Source organism: Alnus glutinosa, chromosome 5, assembly GCF_958979055.1.
Source record: "Alnus glutinosa chromosome 5, dhAlnGlut1.1, whole genome shotgun sequence".
In the NCBI taxonomy this organism is placed as follows: domain Eukaryota; kingdom Viridiplantae; phylum Streptophyta; class Magnoliopsida; order Fagales; family Betulaceae; genus Alnus; species Alnus glutinosa.
Window position 1 is genome coordinate 2,813,723 of NC_084890.1, and position 20,943 is coordinate 2,834,665.

The 20,943-nt window shown below is 33.8% G+C and overlaps 2 protein-coding genes across 2 annotated transcripts; both read left to right on the forward strand.

Annotated features, from left to right (window-relative positions):
- Positions 1-637: 637 nt before the first annotated feature.
- On the forward strand, positions 638-8,312 carry LOC133868627 (protein DETOXIFICATION 40-like). Its single transcript, XM_062305559.1, has 8 exons — positions 638-994; positions 1,083-1,248; positions 1,332-1,797; positions 3,132-3,188; positions 3,360-3,598; positions 6,693-6,811; positions 7,052-7,138; positions 7,872-8,312. Exons 1-8 carry the CDS (start codon positions 680-682, stop codon positions 7,941-7,943), a joined length of 1,521 nt encoding a protein of 506 aa, XP_062161543.1. The 5' UTR covers positions 638-679; the 3' UTR covers positions 7,944-8,312.
- A 4,539-nt stretch (positions 8,313-12,851) lies between these two features.
- On the forward strand, positions 12,852-20,884 carry LOC133868679 (protein DETOXIFICATION 40-like). The gene is made up of 7 exons (XM_062305647.1): positions 12,852-13,385; positions 13,501-14,132; positions 16,893-16,949; positions 17,706-17,944; positions 18,951-19,069; positions 19,749-19,835; positions 20,202-20,884. The coding sequence occupies exons 1-7, from the start codon at positions 13,047-13,049 to the stop codon at positions 20,262-20,264; spliced, it is 1,536 nt and encodes a 511-aa protein (XP_062161631.1). The 5' UTR covers positions 12,852-13,046; the 3' UTR covers positions 20,265-20,884.
- The last annotated feature ends 59 nt before the right edge of the window (positions 20,885-20,943 follow it).

Below are 20,943 nucleotides of genomic sequence, written 5' to 3' on the forward strand. Positions count from 1 at the left end.
CTAAATATTTGCAATTTTTATTTTTTTCTTAAAAAAATATTGGTATTTTGAAAATGAGAAATGTTTCTTGCACAACTCTAACAATTTTTTTTTTAAGATCAACCATTAAATATTTAGGACACACATGTAGGAAAACAAATCCAATGGTTGATTATAAAAAAAAAAATAGTTAGAGTTGTGCAAGAAACATTACTTATTGAAAATTTTGACACTCCTATGTTAGGATTTAACGAAAAATCCTAACGGATAATTGAAATCGAAAAAAAATTAAAAGATTAATATACGAAATTATCACTTTTTAAAGTTTACGATACGATTACAAAAATGATGAAAAAATCAAGAGAGTGATAATTTAAGTTTTCATTATATAGTAGTATATATAGCAGAAAAATGATAGAAATACATCACTTTTACAACAAGTTTACAACAGCCCTCTTACATGGGGTGGGTCCCACACACTGTAGGGCCCACCCCATGTGAAAGGGCTGTTGTAAAAGTGATGTACGAGAATCAGTTCTCATATATATAGCAAGATAATGGTCCACCGTTCAAAAGAAAGAAAGAAAAAAAAAAAAAAAAAAAAAAAGGTTAATGGTCCACGTACGTTTATCTAGTGGCTCTCCGTTTTGTAAACCGGTCTAAAAATTTATGATCATCGAGAGAAAGAGGGAGAGAGAGAATGGACTCCGTGGAGAGCGAGCTGAATGAACCAATATTACAGTCCAAAACAGAACTAGAGCCAGCAGTGATCAGTTCCGCGCTAGAAGACGTCCTATCCAACACGCAGCTTTCGCACTTCCGGCGCCTCCAATCCGCGACATGGGTAGAGCTGAAAACCCTCTTCCGCCTTGCAGCCCCTGCAGTCGTCGTTTACTTGCTCAACAACGTCACCTCCATGTCCACCCAAATCTTTTGCGGCCATCTCGGCAATCTTCAGCTCGCCGCCGTCTCTCTTGGTAACAATGGCATCCAAATATTCGCCTACGGCCTCATGGTAATAACCACAAATCTTCTACCCCATCAATACTTAAATAGAATGTGAAAGTTTTCATAAAAGTCGACGATGGCGTTTGTTTTTGCAGCTTGGAATGGGAAGCGCTGTGGAGACACTGTGTGGCCAGGCTTATGGCGCACACAAGTACGATATGCTCGGAATATATCTCCAGCGATCGATGATCCTCCTCATGTCGACTGGGGTCCTTGTTATGTTCATCTACATTTTCTCCAAGCCCCTCTTGCTCTTGCTAGGTGACGTTAAATTTTTACTTATTCGATAAGTTTAAACTAATAAGAAGACGAATTTAATGGTCGTTTAATTTATATTCTAACAGGTGAATCAACCTCCATCGCGTCTGCGGCTGCTATCTTTGTCTACGGCCTCATCCCACAAATCTTTGCCTACGCTGCCAATTTTCCAATCCAAAAGTTCCTCCAAGCCCAGAGCATAGTGGCGCCTAGCTCCTACATCTCTGCGGCTACGCTTGTAGTACACATTTTATTGAGTTGGGTCGTGATTTACGAGCTGGGCTGGGGACTATTGGGCGCGGCCTTGGTGTTAAGTTTCTCATGGTGGATTATAGTGGTGGCACAGTTTGTGTACATCTTGATGAGTGACAGGTGCAAACATACATGGCGTGGGTTTAGCTGGCAGGCTTTCTCCGGCCTATGGGAGTTTCTGAAACTGTCTACTGCATCAGCAATAATGCTGTGCCTGGAGACTTGGTACTACCAGATTCTTGTGTTGATCGCTGGGTTGCTTCCAAATGCTGAGATTGAGTTGGACGCTCTCTCCATCTGGTAAGAAAAAAAATGAATGTTATTTAATACACTGTTAATATTTTATAGCGAACCGAAAGCTTAATTGCTCCTATTCCATCGGGATGGCTCTTTCCTTTCCGATAGAACCACTTCACTTGTGGACTTCGTATAAGTGGAATAACGTGATAGTAAAAATTAATTATTAACTATTTTTAATAAGCTCTTGTTCACCAAAGTTGATTTTTATTGTTATGTTATCCCAATTATTTCAGTCATATAATAATCTATTAAATATTATTACTCAATAAAAAAACTCTGCTCATTTGCTTCCTAATTAATCGCCACATGGCCTTGTGATCATGAGCCTTGAGTACGTGGCTTAGCAGAAACATACCATTTACTGGGTCCTAACGATTCGTTGTTCCCCATCCTTTTTCCTGATCGATCTCTTGGATTTTTCTGATAGAATATCACGGTAAGTTTCACTGATCGACAAGATTGTGCAGAAAAAGAAATTAAAAAAAGGTTGTGGTGGCCATATATATAAATATATGGACGCTCCAAATGGATTCAACCCTACAACTAACATTCAACTTGTGCTTTCTATTGATTCTGCTACCATTCCTTGCTTCTTTTAGCTGCCCTTATATATCACTATGAAATCGACATGAAACTGTATTAGAAAATAGCGTAAATAAAGTCCAATCCACTAATCATTTGCCACCATACCCCCTTTTTTTCGGCTAAAGACACGTTATTTGACGTCCGTGAGTATTTTTATAAATTATTCATTTTATATGGGCCATTATAATCTTTTCAATACAGGACCGAGGTGTTACATGTCTTCTTAGTCATATGTAATTAAACTACCACTTATCTTGTTTTGGACTATGACTTATATCTACATGCAGGTAAAAGCCTTAAAAATTACGTTGTGCTCTTTTTTCTTTTTTTGATGATTTGATTAATTGTGTACAAAAAACGCACTCTCTACTTATAGAGCTTACATATGCATGATTTGAATTTATTTAGATCTTATCAAATCCATTTATTTAGGGTAATGTAATCTAATCAAATCTTCATCAAACATCTAAATGTAGGGTAATCAAATATACTCTAACACGTACAAAGGTCAGTGTTATATATATTTGCCTTAAAACCTTATAATGGATGTTAAATTTTGAACAACATGTCTGCAAATTTCCGTTGGTAATCCATCTTAGCTTCCTGTATTTTCCTGAAATATAGAGTTGATAAAAAAGTTAACGAAGAAACTAGCTAGACACTATATATTCAAGTGTTATATTTAATTATATATAGTTAATTGATTAGTATATATTTACATACTCTCATTATGAACATATATAATGCAGCATGACAATATCTGGATGGGTGTACATGATCTCAGTGGGATTCAATGCGGCCGCAAGGTTAGTGATCGATATATATATACATGCATGTTGTTACCACTGATCATCATTTTCATTTTTTGTTAGATTATAAGGGAGAATTATATATTGATATAATTAACATTATTAATCGGTATATCTGAATCCAGTTTAGCTGATCATGTTTATTAAAAATACATGTATATATAACAGTGTGAGGGTGAGCAATGAGCTGGGGGCAGGGCACCCAAAATCAGCATCATTTTCTGTAGTGATAGTAACTCTAAGCTCTTTGGTCATCGCTTTGATCTGCGCCATCCTTGTTCTTGGGCTGAGGAATGTCATGAGCTATGCCTTCACCAGTGGTACTACTGTATCTGATGCAGTCTCCGAACTCTCCCCCTTCCTCGCTGTCTCTATCATACTTAACGGGATCCAACCCGTCTTATCCGGTAATTAATTTCATAATAGTTTCTTCCCTTACACATTGCACATTAGTTTCCAATCAATTCGAATTCACGTGTCATACTTATAAAAGTAGACGTACGTATAAGTATAAAATTATTTAGCTAGGTCAACCCTAATTAGACCTATTTAATTAAACGGGTTATGCCCTTCAACTCTAACCGACTAATTTCATATTGAGTTTGAGAGTCGTGTTGGTAATTCAACGGCACCTAAGTCAAATCTCTACACTTTATCTCATTTTAGTTAAATATTTTACGTGTTTGATCTTACTTGTTGAGAGAAAGTTTGAATTTTTAATTAGGTGAGAGAGAATTTTAAAGTATTAATTAAGGAAAAATTATAATTTAGTCTCTTAAATTGTCAGCCGTTCTGTAAGTAGTCCTACGAACTATCAACATTTGGACTCTGACCCACCAAACTACTAAAACATTTCAAAAGGCCAATTTTGTCGAAATATGCCTATAACACCCCTACCACATGTCATTTTCAACTAAAAAATAATAAATAAATAAAAACTAAAAAACTAAAATAAACTAAAATTTTAATTTTTTTTTAGTTTTTTTAAAAATATATATTTTTTTATTTTTTAATTAAAAAATGACACGTGGCAGGGGTATTATAGACATATTTCGACAAAATAAGCTCTTTTTTTTAAAAAAAAAACTTTTTGATAGTTGGAGGGCCAGAGTCCAAGCGTTAGTACTTCGTAGGACTACTTACAAAACGACTGACAATTTAATGGACTAAATTATAATTTTTCTTTAATTAAACAATTAAATACACCCTTTTTTATCGAGTTAAAATTTTAGAATAAATAATAAAATAACTAAAGATGTACAAACAATATTTTCCTTGTTTCCTATTTTAATCAAATCTTTTGTCTTTGTAACACGTAACAATATTGTGCGTACACCACGTACGCAAGGCTAGCTGGTCCATGCAGAAAGTAGTTGTTTAATTAGTGTTAATTAAAAGCGTAAGAAATACCACGCATGGCTGGATTGGTTAGGGCTTGTCTTACTTTTAAAAAGGCAAGGAATTAATAAACAAATTAGAATAAAGACAAGGAATTAATAAACAAATTACATCCTTTAATCTACGACAAATTAGTTTAGTGTTAAAAGTATAAGGAACACTAGTACTTTACGAAAGACAGCAACAAAAAAGTGTAGAATATGAATTAAATTATTAAATTAATTATATTTTTAGGACATTTTTTTTTCAAATTGAGTTCGAAAAATTTCTTTCCAATCAATTTTAAAAACTTTGCCATGGCTTCAACCCCAAAATTGTATTAAATTAATATTTTTGCATATGTTCTTATATGTTTAAAGGGCACATAATAATTTTATAAATTGAATTGAAATAAATTTCTATTCTCAATTTAAGTTTTTAAGATAAAGTAAAATTTAACCTAATATCATAACCGAGATTATATAATATTTAAACTTTACCTTTATAATTTGTCTTCATTTCAAATGAACATTTCAGTCTTGCTTCAAATTTTTAGAAGAAGTTTGGATTTGACGGGGAAAAAAAAAATGTGAAGTTGAGGAATCTTATTGAATCATGTTCAAAAAGAGAAATTAGAGTTTGAGTTCCCTTTTGCTAGCTAGGATGGTGACATTAACACGTTTGGGTGTTCGATTTTTTAAAATTTGAATTTAATTATAATTTAGTGTGCGAATTTTGAAGCAAATAAAGTTGAAAAATATGTTTGAATAATTTGACTTTTTGAGATAAATTAAAAAAAAAGATAGAATCTGATTTGTTTTTAAAAAAAGTCAAACACTGTCCAAAACATGCCTACACTAAAATACAATAATCGTAAGAAAGCACATATAGAATCCATCAATAAGTGGTTGGATCCCAAAGGCTCTATAGCCTCGATATGGGCTGTTAATAATTACTGCTCAAATTAATTACTAGCTAAAAATCCTAATCTAGCCATCTAGGTGCATGTCCATGAGTCCATTTATATATCCTCTTACATTAATTACCCATATTGCATGTTAATTGTATCTTGAAAATAAAAAAAGGAATAAGGTTATTTGTATACATTTCTCTAAATTTCTATAAATAATAGCTAATTCATCCTACTCTTTTTGTTTTAGCTAAACATTTTTTAAATGCTCTCTATTTTTGATTATTTATTATTTATCTACAACATTTAAATATTCATTTTATTTTTTCTTTCTTTCTTTATTTAATAGGGAGAAAGAAAACTATAAAAAATAAAAAATAAAAAATTGCACTTTAGTTCAAATATATTTTATATTAAAGATAGCTAATCAAACACGAGGTATTTTTAATAGTTTTTTTTTTTTTTAATAATAAATTTAGATAACAAGACTAAAATAGTGGGGTGTGTTACAAATACAATGCACATGTCTTGAGCTGAAAATGATATTCAACTAAAAACTTTGCACTGGCCAGCTGACATGGTAGCTTTGTGTCCTCTCAATGTATTTTGTTTCTGTTTAATTTGTCTGTCTTTTCCTTAATGGAATATATACTACTTAGACAAGACAAAAACTGAACAATCATTCAATCTAAGATGAATCCATGAAAGAAACCTACAAGTCAGCCTATTTAGTCATGGACTGGTCGTTGAACTTGAAAAAAAAAAAAGAAAAGAAAAAGAAAGATAATTCTCAAAGTGATGCTGCACAAACAGAGCCTTAATTTATTCAATTATAGAGATAGGAATTGGTTTGCAGAATTTATCCAATTATATCATGTCCGGGATAGGGATTGGTTGCAATTTATCCAATTATAACATGTCGGAGAAACAAAAAGGGACTTTACTGGATTCACTCGTTCGAACAGATATTCAAAAAACTCGAAGTATGAGATTTATCTGTTTGCCAATTAAAAACTTGAAAATTTCTTTCAATTGACTGCAAAGTTGAAATTAACTGAAATTCGAGTATCCAACCATATAAGATCTCAATACATATTAAAAACGCTTTCAAAATCCATATATATATCAGGAACCATTTCATGGAGTAGGAGAATTTTGCAGGAAATTAATGGGAATATGAATGGCATTTTCTTCTTCTTCTTCTTATTTTCAAGGTGTTGCTGTTGGTTGTGGATGGCAAGCATTTGTGGCATACGTTAATGTGGGATGTTACTACGTAGTTGGTATCCCAGTGGGTGCAGTTCTGGGCTTCAAGTTCGACCTTGGAGCTAAGGTTTGAGTTAATGCATGCTTTCTTTAATTATCATCTCATTTCTGCTGTTAATCATTATGGTTCTCTCTCAATATTTTTGCATAAAATTTTTAGGGTTTTGCTTGCGTTCCGTTGAGATTGAACACGGGTCCTCAATCCCAACGGTTCAGTTCCAACTGAAACTGGACCCGAGCCAGCCAAATCTAAATCTTTATCTTTCAATTTCGAATAGAAATTGCTCTCAAAATGATTTTGGTGCAGGGCATATGGTCTGGTATGATAGGGGGCACTTTTATTCAGACTCTCATCTTATTGTGGATCACATTTCGGACAGATTGGAACAAAGAGGTAAACTATAAAAGCAGCTTTCAATATCGCATAATAAATTTGATGGGATCCTATGCAATTATATATTTATCCAAATTTAAGAGAGTTCAGACACGTAATTGTGAGAGGCCACTTATAAGACTCATTTGACCAAGTAAAAATTTGCTGCCAAACTACTTATCCGGTCAAGTGAATCTCATAAATGATTTCTCACGATCACCTGCTCAAATTACGGTGCAAATAATTATAAACATCCTTGTCAGTTATCATACAATTGGCATTTAGTCGTCTTTTGGTTAAGTTTAAAGAACTTTTGGGATTAACTTTTTGAAGTGATCATGACATGAATATCAGGCCGAAATTCTGAGGACCCATAATGGCAAGGAATGACCATTTTATTGGCCAAGTGGAATTATGATGCTGACCTTGAAAATTGCAAGCTGAAGATATAATAAAAATTAGAAAATTATAGCTCAACTAACATTCTTATTTTGACTAGATTATTAGTCAAAATTACCCACCAACCCAAAAAAAAAAAAAAAAAAAAAAAAAATCCGTTAATTTACATTTGGCATTTACTTATTAGAGTGAATTTTGATTCTTTAAATTTTTTTTGAAATGTGAGAGCGGATCTATAAAATCTTAACAGAAAATTCTAAGAAATTCTGACCCGATTAGAGTCGGATTAAATTCTGATCCAATTATTGAATTTGGCTAATTGGTGATTATGGTTGTTGAAATCTGAATTTTTCAGGTTGAAAGTGCACAGAAGCGTTTGGATAAGTGGGATGAGAGCATTGAGAAGGAGCCTCTTTCGAACAATTAATATTCTTGGAGTAATACTATAAACTATATTTTTATTTCATAATTATTTCATAATGTTGACGTGACAATTTCAAATGATTTTTAGATCGATTCTTGTTAAAAAAATATATACAAAAATTAGTCGAGATTATCACGTCAACGTTAAAGAAATAATTGTAAAATAAAAATATAGTATTTAGTTTTTACATCAAGTAACAAGCCCACGCGTGCACCAACCATTTACCCTCCCAATCTTCATAAGCCCTACCACGATGCTTGTGGCTCATGTGGCATCCATTTTGGTACCTTTTTCCATCTTCTATTGTAACGCTTTGGATTGATTGATTTAATACTTCAAATTCTAGAATAAAGAAATTTTTGAAAAAAAAAAAGAATATTTAAATAGAATAGTGAAAATGGATAGTTAAAATAGAGAGTAAAATGTAGGTAATTTAGAAAAGTTGATAGTTAAAATAGAAAATAAAATAATAAAAGTAATGGAGAAAACTATGCATCCACCCTCAAATTACTACATCATTGTTAATATTTCAATTAGTAGTTTGAGTGAGATATTGACAATAATTTTTACATTTATGTCAAATTAAAAATAAAAGACACCTCCAAAACAAATTAACAAACACACACTGGGAAGCCCAAATGTAGGTTGGTAGTTAGAACATGTTTATTGTTAGTTTTTTACATCGTAAAAAGGCCTTAGGGTTGTTGGGCTAACAAGGTTAGATGGACATTAGCCTGACCAGGCCTCCTTGTTCTTCAATTTCTTAGGCCTTATGTCCAAGCGGGTAGATAGACATTGACAATCCCTCGGCTTCCCCATGTTAAGCAACTTCCTAATCAAGCTAAGCTTATAGAATTGGATGCCCTTTTTCTCTTTATTTTTATTATTTTTATTATTATTATTTGACATATCCACATGAGAGGGAGAGGAGAATTCAAATTAGTGACATTCGCTTCATGAAGAGTGGTCTCAAGCTGATTGAGCTACCCCTTTATCGAGTATTCTTATTTTCTTTTTTGTTCTTTTTTTGGGAGAGTTTTAAAACACAATTAATAAAAATGGTAATTTTTTTTAAAAAAAATTAATCGTCCGGTGAAACCAAACTTTAAAATCACGAGTCGAACTTTAAAATCATGCATTTTTAAAAATGCACAGTTTGAAAAAACAACAATTTTAAAACGCAATTAATAAAAATATTATTTTTTAAAAGCGGCTTGATTTAAAAACATGTATTTTTTTCATATATATATATATATATATATATATATAGGACATAAATTTTTTATAAATTTGTTTATTGACACTCCACATATAAAAATGATATGTCATTTAAACATATGAAAAGTGTATATTTTTTAATAATACTATTAAAAAAATTATGTAAAAAGTACATATTATTTAAATAATTTGTAATATTTACATGTCAAAAAATATATACCACTCTTATTTGTTGATTGTAAAAAAAAATTTTCAAATCGATTCGTTGAAAATTTCTATCTACGTATCCGAGTGTACTTTTAACGTGAAACATCGTGAGACAAAATCATTGACTTACGGAATTCCGTATGAAATGTCGTTTTCCACTGCCTGTCTGGTGCATAAATGTTCTAGAGCAGTGTGCCGGCCTCTTAATTGCTTCTCATTTACTCTCTCGTCCTTCGCACACGTTCGAAATAGAATAAATAGTCATAGAAAGACCAGTAGTCTTTTGAAGGATGGAGGAACTCCTGTGCTTAAATTAGTAAATTTATTAATTACAAGAGATGAACAACGGTAATTTGGGATGTTCTCACTATTGAGAATACGTTTGTAATTTGCCAAGAAAAATAAAATAAAAAATTCGATAGAACCATTTTGGATCAAACATACTCATATTTATAAAAAATTAGAATAGATGAGAATAATATAAATAGACTTCAATTACAATAATGTAAAATCTATCATTAGCTATAAATAGGTGATAGATTTCAATGGTAATTAAGTCATAATCTTCAACTGTGACTAAATGACAGACTAGCTTCAACGTGATAATATTTAACAGTAGGTAGGTGATAGTTTTCAATTGCAACTTGAATTATTGAATTTCATATTGTACGTATGAGCTTTTAAAAAAAAAAAACAAAACGTCACGATCCTTCCTGAATACCATAAATGACCTACAAATAGGACAAATCCCAGAACAAAATGAGAGGTAGCTAACCAACTTCTAGAAGAAACATAATTGACTGCATTGATCTCGGTAGCTACGCCACCCATAGAATTTAAAGAACCTCAGTGAGGCTAGGATACCATATAAGAAATTTGAATGTATTTAATTGCTACCTTGCCAAATGTTGGTATAGGACTTTGTATTTATAGAAGGATTAGTTACAAGAGATGGAAACGATTACAATTTGTGAATGAAGTAAACTCTGTAGAATCTGACTGTACATGATAACAAGATATTATATCTATCACTTGAACTACACTGATCTTTATCTTTATCAGGATTAATGATATCATCAATATTCGAATTGATCTTGTTCTTAATTATCATACGTAGATTGTGCTGGCATGGCTAGCTTGGAGATGTCTCTAACAATAATAATAAGGTGTAATTTCCTCGTACGATGATTTACCATGCAGGTCTCATTAATATTGGCCATTAAGAATGAGATTATTTTTCTTTCATGGCCTGATTATCTTTCAGATAAAGGCTGATTGAGTGGGGTAACTGGGGTTGACCTATAATTTATATCCTCATCAGTAGACAGTAGCCCATCGACTTCCATATATGCCACGGGTTTCATTTCAATAATAAACAAATCTTAACGTTAAGAATTACATAATATGGTTAGTTATGGCGGACATGCATAGTACCTGTTGATGACACCTCCAAAACTTACCAATTGTATAAATTCATGGCAGATGGATTTGTACAAATTAAAGAAAAATGAACAGTGGACAGTAAGAATTCAACTGAAATTCAAGACGAGGAGTAGTACTGTAATTGAAAAGCAGATAAACAAGTTCCTTCTCTATCAACTGCATGTCCTCACAATTGTGAATGTAAAACCCATCTCAATATGCTTTAGTGTTGCATGTGCACTTGTAGGGCACTTGTTATTCAAAATATGAGACTGAAGCGTACGTGGCAATCCCTCTCTGCCAACTGCATGTCCTCACAATTGTGAATGTGCATTAATTAATTAATTAATTCTTTGAGTGGCTAATTAATGAAGAAAAGTATTCATGTAGTCTTTGTAACGTAGTTTTTGAATTGCAGTGGCTTTATATATATATATATATATATATATATAGAAATAAAAAATTATTACTGTAACATAAAAAGTTAAAAAAGTTAAAATGTTTTAAAGTTAATATATATATATATATATATATATATATATATATATATATATATATATATATATATATATATATATATATATATATATATATAAAAGAGATATAAAAATAAGGAAAATGAAAAAGAATGGGTTGTCAAACGGCATTTGAACCCTCTTCAGTTTAAATGAATTGGAGATGATCCAGTTAGTGTGATTTAAGAGATAAAATTGTCAATAAAAATGTGAAAAGATAATTTTTCTCCACAAATAAAATTAACTGAATTCCCTTAATTCATTTGAACAGAGGATCTTGTCCCGTCCAAAGGGGCTATCTATTTGTTACAGACAATTAAGGGCAGTGTTTGGCAAGTGACTTGCCATGTCAGAATTGTGGGTTGTTATTTTTTTTGTTAGTAAAAAGTGGTAGATGTGATATAAAGTAAAAAAGTTTTGTATAGAAAAGTGAAAAAATTTTATATTTTAATGAATTTTTTATTTGAATAGTAATAAAAAAATTATTAATATGATATAAAAAGTGAAAAAAAAAAGTACATAAATAATAAATATGCACAATTGTGCATGGCAAGCCACTTGCCAACACTGCCAAGATGTTCAGAGAATCAGGGCCTTGTTTGGCAAAGGCATGCCATGGACAGAGTAGTTCTTAAGTACTATTTATGTATTTTTTTTTTTTTTTTTTTCACTTTTTTATATTTTTCAATAACAATTAACATCAAAACATTCTCACTTTTTATATCGCATCAATAATTTTTTATTACTACTCAAATAAAAAAATTCACTACAATATAAAACTTTTTCACTTTTCTATACAAATTCATTTTACTTTACATCACATTATCACTTTGTACTAATTTTAAAATTAACAACCCATTATTTTGTTCCATACAAACATTTGCCAAACAAGACGAAGAGTTTTTTTTTTTTTTTTTTTTTTTTTTTTTTTTTTTTTTTTTTTTTTTTGTGAAGGAAGGCCCAGAGCTTTGTCATTGCTTGCTGTCACGTACGTGTGCCAACCACCTTCCATTCTCTTTTGCCTCTAACTCTAATCTTCCGGTCATGCATGCTTTTAAACCTACCAATTTTTTATTTTTATTTATTTAAAAAAAAAAACTCATAGGTTTGATGACAGAGAAGGCAGTCAAATGTAAACAGAGGAAGCTAGTTAATACGGAATATGTTATATATAATATTAAGAATTCCTAAAGGTTTGTTGAGGGTCAAATTCTTAATAATTTCATCAATTATAAAATGTCAAGTCAGTTTTTTTCTTTTTTTTTTTTTTAGAAAAAAAATGTTTTGATATTAAGAAAATTATGATAAAAGTTGTAGTACAACTGTACAAAGCATTTTTCATTCATAAAACGCATGCATGTTTGGATAATGTTAGATATGATGGCCACATTTTTATTCTTTATTTATCTCACATCAATGATTAGCCTTTGATATTTGATGATTTGCAGTGGCAAAAGCGAATAAAAATACTCTCCCGCAAGCCTACAAACTAGAAATTACAAACAAGATGATCGAGGACCAATAAATATTCCAAACAGTGTATATATAGCAAGACAGATGCATCAAGCAACAGCATAAAGCGAAAGCTTCCCACCAAAATTTATTCCCTAATTCTCTTTTCAGTATATAAAGGGACCATCTCATGCATTTCTTGCAACCCCTAATTAATAATAATCCATCCATTTTCCATATAGCTCATCAATCCACCAGTACCTAGCTCGATCACCACCACTGATCATCAACCATGGCCTCCCAACATGACCTCCACCGACCCATCTTAGACTCTGACCAAGCGCAGCCGCTAGAACCGGAACCCATCTCTTCTGGGGTCCATGCAGTGGACTCTCGGCTAGAAAAGGTGCTATCGGATACTCGGTTACCGTGCTTCAAGCGCCTCCGGTTGGCCACCTTGATCGAACTGAAGATCCTCTTCCGCCTCGCCGCACCGGCTGTCTTCGTCTACATGATCAACAACTTCATGTCCTTGTCCACCCGAGTATTCGCCGGCCACCTTGGCAATCTTGAGCTCGCCGCCGCCTCTCTTGGTAACAGCGGCATCCAACTCTTCGCCTACGGCCTCATGGTATATATCATTTACACGCGTCATGCAATCTGTCTGAAACTCGCGAAAATTAATGATTAATTAATTATTCTAATTAATATGTAATATCTCTCTTACGTTTGATTCGGTTGTGTAGTTAGGCATGGGAAGCGCGGTAGAGACTCTATGTGGGCAGGCCTATGGAGCCCACAGGTATGAAATGCTAGGCGTTTATCTGCAAAGATCAACGATCGTCCTGACTCTCACTGGCATCCCAGTCACGGTGATCTACGTCCTATCAAAGCCTATCTTGCTCTTACTAGGCGAATCAACGGCCGTGGCGTCCGCAGCCGCAGTTTTCGTCTACGGACTGATCCCACAAATATTTGCTTACGCCGTGAACTTCCCCATACAAAAATTCCTCCAATCCCAAAGCATTGTAGCCCCAAGTGCGTACATATCGGCGGCCACGCTTGTGGTGCACCTGCTGCTGAGCTGGCTGGCCGTGTACAAACTGGGGATGGGGTTGATCGGCACGTCGTTGGTGCTGAGCTTGTCGTGGTGGATCATTGTGGTGGCGCAGTTGGTGTATATCTTGTTGAGCGGCAAGTGTAAGCAGACGTGGAATGGGCTGAGTTTGCAGGCATTTTCTGGGCTCTGGGAGTTCGTGAAATTGTCGTCGGCATCGGCTGTGATGCTTTGTTTGGAAACGTGGTACTATCAGATACTGGTGCTGGTTGCTGGCCTGCTCGAAAACCCCGAGCTTGCTTTGGATTCTCTTGCCGTCTGGTAAGAAATCTTCACCCCCTCAATCTTAAGAGTGATCAGAGCCTTGGCCCTTGTTATCTTGTTGGTGGCGGAATAGGCCGGATGCTCAACGGCCATTAAAAGAAAATGAATCATTTTATGATTACGATTTAATCCTATTCTATTTAACCGTATTGACGATGTCACAAAATAATTATGTCAGCGTGTTATTAAAAAATTTAAATAACATGTCATTCTTTATATCGTTAAATATATATAATAATATTAAATTCTGATTATAAGTAAAATAGATATGGGCACTGATAACTACATAACAGGTTGTACACAATCTAACTTGTTGTGCAGAAAACTTTTTCCGATAGAAATATTGTAGTCCATTCGTGGCACACTAACCGTGACCTCGAGGCTTGAACAATAAGTGTCAATAATCAATATATAAGGAAATTTTTAAAAATAAGGAGACATCTCCTTTGGCGAAAACTCTCTGTTCTCTCTCCTAAAATCTCCCTCCCTAAAACGTCCGGCTGATAAGGGGGAGGTAGTGATTTTCACTGCCTCCTCCTCCCCTTTCCCCCTTTTTTCCCTCTTCCTCCTTCCCCCTCCCTTTCTTGCCTCTTCTGAGGCCCTAATCACCTCTTCGGAGGCTTTATCCTTCGCCCTAGGCGACTTATCTTGGTTCAATATGGTCTACCGGCTTCTCCTCCACCCCTGGTCTGATTGCAGCCCCCATCCATCGTCTCCATCCTCGGATCCGATCACTTCCACAAGTTCTTAGATTTGATTTTTTCAAAGTCAGATCTATCCACTTTCGGAAGCTCCACCATCTCACGTTCCACACCACCGTGCTCCGGGTTTCCTCCGCTTCGATCTGCCACCCGCCATCTGTCAAGCCGACCTCCACGCGCCGGCCCATGCCCATCACGCACCTGCGAGTAGATCTTACTTGCAGGCGCGCGTGCTTCACGCACCAACGCGTGGCTGCTGCTGACCGGCGTGTTTTGGCTTCTTCCGCCTCCTCCAGCTGCCGTCGACCTCCTGTAGAATTTAAGGCACCTTTCATCAGCGAGTGGTGTTCACGCGCCGTCGACAAAGGGCCCTGCCGCCGTTGCACTATTATGTTATTTGTTTTCTCTTGTTTTTTTTGGGTTTTTTGTCTTAATATTCTTCTCTGTGTCCCTTGTATCTTGTGTGGTACCGTACCCAGTGTTTGGATCCTTTGGATTTTATATACCACCTCAAAACCCCTTCATTGGTGGTTGGGTTCTAGGCATCCGTGTCAATAATCATTAGGCCCGCATATTTGGAAGCATTGCCTCCGCGTACTTACATTCTTAGGATTTTATGTTTATTTGATGTGTTTGGGGTGCCCAGCCCTTCTTGTTGTAATTTAGTTCTTGTAATTTCTTTTTCACGTATCTATATAAAAAAAAAAAAAATAATCAGTATATAAGAACACTAGCAATAAATTCTTTAGATTTTATTTTCTTTTTTAAACATAAAAAAAATTTAAAAAAATTTCATTGAATCAGGTTCTATTAGTACTTTCTTTAGTTCAAAACTTGTACCATAAATTTATATATATATATATAAAAAAACATAAAAAAAAAAAAAAAAAAAAAAAAGAACGAGCAGCTGCTAATGATCTAATTGGTTAAATAATTAAACAAAATATCTAACTTGTTAATTTAATTAATTAGTGATAGACTTGTCAAGCATACACTCTTAATTATTTTATCAATTATAGATCGTAGTACTGTTATATCAATTTGAATGGAAATTGTAATAAAAATCGTAGTATATATATCTAAGCATTTTTCTTAACTTAAAATTGAGTGTCGTTAAATATTATAGTTTTTACTACAAGTTTTGTAGAAACTGACATGACAATGTACGTGAGACTTAAGATATCAGCTACTTAAACAATTAAATTTACTTATCATTTCTTTTTCTTTTTCTTTTTCCACGCGGTAGGACTGCCTTGTTTATAAAAGCTGTAACAAATTAAGAAGCATTTTCTCTTAGAATTATTAGTAGCACGTAGAGTGATTCCTCATGAATCTCGTTTCAAGATAAAAGTTGAGGTTTTGCAAAAGAAGTGAATGGTAAGCAAATGGGGCGAATTTGGAACCTCTCCATTGAGTGTAAAAAAGAGGGTATATATAATTGTCTTTTTTCATTCTGTAAAAATGTAAAAAGATAATTATACCCTCCTTATTTATCTAAATGGACTAATGGAGAGAAATTGAGAGGATCCTTGTCAGGACTCGGCAGATAAAGAATTATTGATCGGGGCGGGCCAGGTCACCTACGATCTTTTTTAGACCTCGTCAATCACAGAAAAGTGGCTTTCAATTTACTGTCATTATGCCACAAAAAAAAAAAAGTTACCCACACAATAAGTGACAGGATGATGATAAAGTACTGCCTTTTCAAACGGAAGAAGCACTATTCGATTCCTATTGCTTACGGTATACATACTCTCTGGTTATGGTCCACTGTGATGGGTATGATCGAATTTGTGTCTGCCATTTGCCAGTCAGTATGATCTCCTTAACGGAAATAGGTCAAATTAATTTATTGTCTGAATTGCTAACGGTTTGAATAGTCCTATAAAGATAGAGGGTGTGTGAGACCTATTTAACTCGAGTAAATATCTTGTTTTATGAGCAGTCTACAACAGGTTGACTCTGCATTCTCTTTTATAAAAATTAAACCTAATTTGGACATTGTCCTTGATCTCAGCATTTGTGCATGGCTTCACAATGATCTCATTCTGTGCAGCATGGCAATTAATGGGTTGTTGTTCATGGTTTCGGTCGGGTTTAATGCAGCTGCAAGGTCAGTCGTCATAATTGCAACTTTTGTTTATTATTATTATTATTATTATTATTATTAATACAAAGTTGTTTTATTATTCAACATTTTGTTACGATGTTTTAATGGTACAACAACGTTAATTTTATCATGCATGCAAAGATGTCTAATATAAGTATATAATGTGTAATTAAAATATAATTTCACTAACAAGTTACAGGATTGTCCTTTTGTTTATCTATGTCTTTATTTAGGTCGAACATATTTGGGTCCCTAATTAAATCGGGTTTAGCTTCAATTAACTTTTAATTTAGAAAAATTATAAAATTTTAATTTTATTTACGAACAATTTAAAAGGCAAAAATGTTGTCATTTCTTTCATTAGCTGCATGAATTGAATTCCTAATAGGGTAAGTTTCAACCCGTATGAAAGGGGTAATGATTTGGGTATAGTCTCGAAGAAACACTAATAAGTGAAATAAACATGTTTGTGAAGATGCAAACTACCTATATCAATTGTATACATGGTTAAGGCATAATTCTAATTTGATGTGCTCTAATGAATAAGCATTTTAAATTGTTAAGATGCGTTTAAGCCTTTTCGTTCTCCCTCATGATTTTTATTTTTAAAATAAAATATTAACAAATAACTTAAAACATAAAACACTCAAAACTGTTTTTACTTTTACGTCACATAAGAATACTTTTTATATATAAAGAAGAAGAAAAAACACCCTTAGAAAATGATTGATTTCCTGAGCATAAATTGATTTGAAACAGTGTGAGGGTGAGCAATGAGCTCGGGGCGGGTCATCCAAAGTCAGCAGCATTCAGTGTCGTAATCGTCAACGTTATTTCTTTCATTATTGCTGTAATAGAAGCAGTGGTGGTGCTTGCGCTGCGCCATGTGATAAGCTATGCCTTCACCAGCGGCGAAACCGTGGCTGATGCCGTCTCAGACCTCTGTCCATTCTTAGCAGTTACTCTTATTCTTAATGGGGTTCAACCGGTCTTGTCGGGTAACATCTCCTCTACTTTTTTATTTCTTTTTAAAAGTTATTAAATTTGGATACTTATTTTACATATTTTGTGATACATGCCTGGTTTGACACATTTAGAACATCCAAAATCAAATCATTTCAATCGGAATAATGGCATTTTCCATCGCATGTACACTTGAACAAAATGGTATCTTGGGAAAGAAGACATAAGCATATTATTGATGCCGCTCAATAAGTGGCTTTCATCATCAAAGGTTATTGTTGCGTTTATTCTAAGTTTAATTCATGTCTTGAACAACGATTTTGCACATGTTTCTCTGCCTCCTGTCGGAATTTATAATTTATAGTTCATTTCAATTAAATATTTTACGTATTAACCTCACTTATTGAATGAAAAATTTGAGTTCACACATGAAGAAAATTTAAAATTATTAATTAAATTATTAAATTCATTTTTTCCTATCAGCTTAAGCTTTTACAATAAATAGTGATTTAACATGGTATTTGAGTCTCTATGTACATGATAGGGAGTGTGAAAGTGTTAATTAAATGATTACAATCATTAATTCAAAGATCGAATTAGAGTTTGAATGTGATTATGATCATTGACAAAAACAAATGTAAAGAAAGCTAGCTAGTAGTATGTGAACGCTTTGGAAGTATAAGGAAAATGTTTGAGGTACTACAACTTTTACTACTACCTTCCTACAAATTGACGCGGCAGTTCACGTGACACTGCCATGTAAACTATAATCAAATTTAATTGTTTAGTGACTGATATGATAAGTGTCACATGGTCTTACAAAATGACATGACAGTCCACATGGCACTTCCATGTCTGCCACGATTAAATTTAATTGTTTAGTAGCTAACGTAGTAAGTATCAAGTGGACTGCCACGTCAATTTATAAGGAATTTCTTGTTTGAAAAAAAGAAGAAAGATATCTCCTAGTGCATAATAATGTGTTTGCTTATAATATTAATCTGATTTTTAAACCAAGAAATCTTATATATAATTGTACAGGGGTGGCTGTTGGATGTGGATGGCAAGCATTTGTGGCATATGTGAACGTGGGATGTTACTACGTGGTTGGAATTCCTTTGGGTTGCCTTCTTGGTTTTAAGTTCGACCTTGGCGCTAAGGTTCACCAATTAATCACTCTTTCTTCCCCTTTTCTAACTCACACAAACCCCATGCCAATGTGGGATGATATTGCAACTTCATTTTCATGCACGGATACACAATATTATTATTCATAGAAGGGTACATATTACACTCTTATGCTCACTGGAGAGGAGCTGGTTCCTTTTTTTTAAGGGGTAATTTTTTTGGACAATTTTACCCCTTAAAAAAAAAAAAAAAAAAAAAGAACCGATTTCTCTCCAATTCATTTGAACTGGAGAGGATTCGCTTCCCATTTCACTGGGCTGATGTTGCAGTAAGCCTTTGGATTGACCATTGTTAAAAAGAAAGAAAGAAAAAAATCATAGACCGCCAGGCACTGCCAGATCAGCTCAGTGAGATGGAGATATAGTATATAGTATTACTTTAATTCAAAAGAGTTATGCTAGAAAGTAGAAACCACATTTTTATCCCACTATTATTCTACTATGCTAACGTCGGAGTGCCAATCAACTCTTGAATCAGCTTTTGTTTTAAAAAAAAAAAATCACTATTGGCCAATTGGCACTACTACGTGATCAGAGTAAAATGGTAGAAGGATAAAAATATATCTTTTAGCATTACTCAATACAAAATAAAGAAGTGAGCAGAGTGAAATTGTTTCACTCAATGAAATAATTAGGCTACATGTGAATATAGGGAATATGGTCGGGGATGATAGGAGGAACTGTAATGCAGACCATCATTTTACTGTGGGTAACTTTTCGCACGGACTGGAATAAAGAGGTAAGTTCTATGAATTACATGAAGCTTACTATCACATGTAAAGAAAATACTTGAAATACGACATGTTTGCTATAATTTTCTTACAAATTTACTTATATAAAAAAAAAATTCTTACAAATTTACGTGATAGTCTATATTTTAATTAAAAAAATGCTTGAAATACTACATCATTTACTATAATTTTCTTATAAATTCACATGACAGTCTATATTTTAATAAAGAACTAATAATAAAAGCTATAAATATCCACTAACTAATGATCAACAGTGACACAATGGTAGGCCCATAAGCAAGGCAATGGTACCTTGTGTGTCATATGTGACTTCAGACTAGTTGTGATAAACAAGGTGGGGATTGACATTTCAGGTGGAGACTGCGAGGGGACGACTGGAAAAATGGGACGACAAGGAGACACTGCTAAAAAGCTGAAGAGGTTGCTAAAGATAACACTGACCACACGTAGCAAAAGGATGAGTTTGGAGTGTCGGTTTGGGTGTTCGGTTTTTTAGATCAGAATTCAATTCTTATTTGATGTGCAAAGTCTGCATATTACTGTCAGAAAACTCTATTTTGCTGTTGCAGTGTACAACTTGTGGCTTCACCGGAATGCAGCATTTACTTCATGGGTGCTCTCCCCGGTCTGAGGAAGGTTTGTTGTCTAAGATTAGATGGGAGGTGAAAGTGAGATTGATGACAAAGTTTTATTCAAAGTAGTCTGTCCTTTGGAGTCTTCTTTGTTTGTGGTTGTAGTTGTGTTCCTAGTGCTGTGTCGCTAGTTTGGCTTTACTAGAGGGTCTGCTTTGGCTTCCTTTAGTTCTGTGGGTATTTTTTGAAGTTGTATTTGTTGGTTCTTGATGAACCGTGATTCCAGCGTTTACTGGAGTGCTGTAAAAGTTGAGTTTGGGCAATAAAGTTTTAATTCACCCAAAAAAAAAAAAATATGAATAAAATAGCGAAAACAGAATCATATTTGTTTTTAAAATCATGGTTGCCAAACGAACCACTTCATTGGATGGATTTCACCAGGAAGGTTTTGCCCATCGACTAGCAAAATCTATCATTGTCACATACAGAATTAGGCTTTTGATTTGCTCGAGCGTCAATGTGC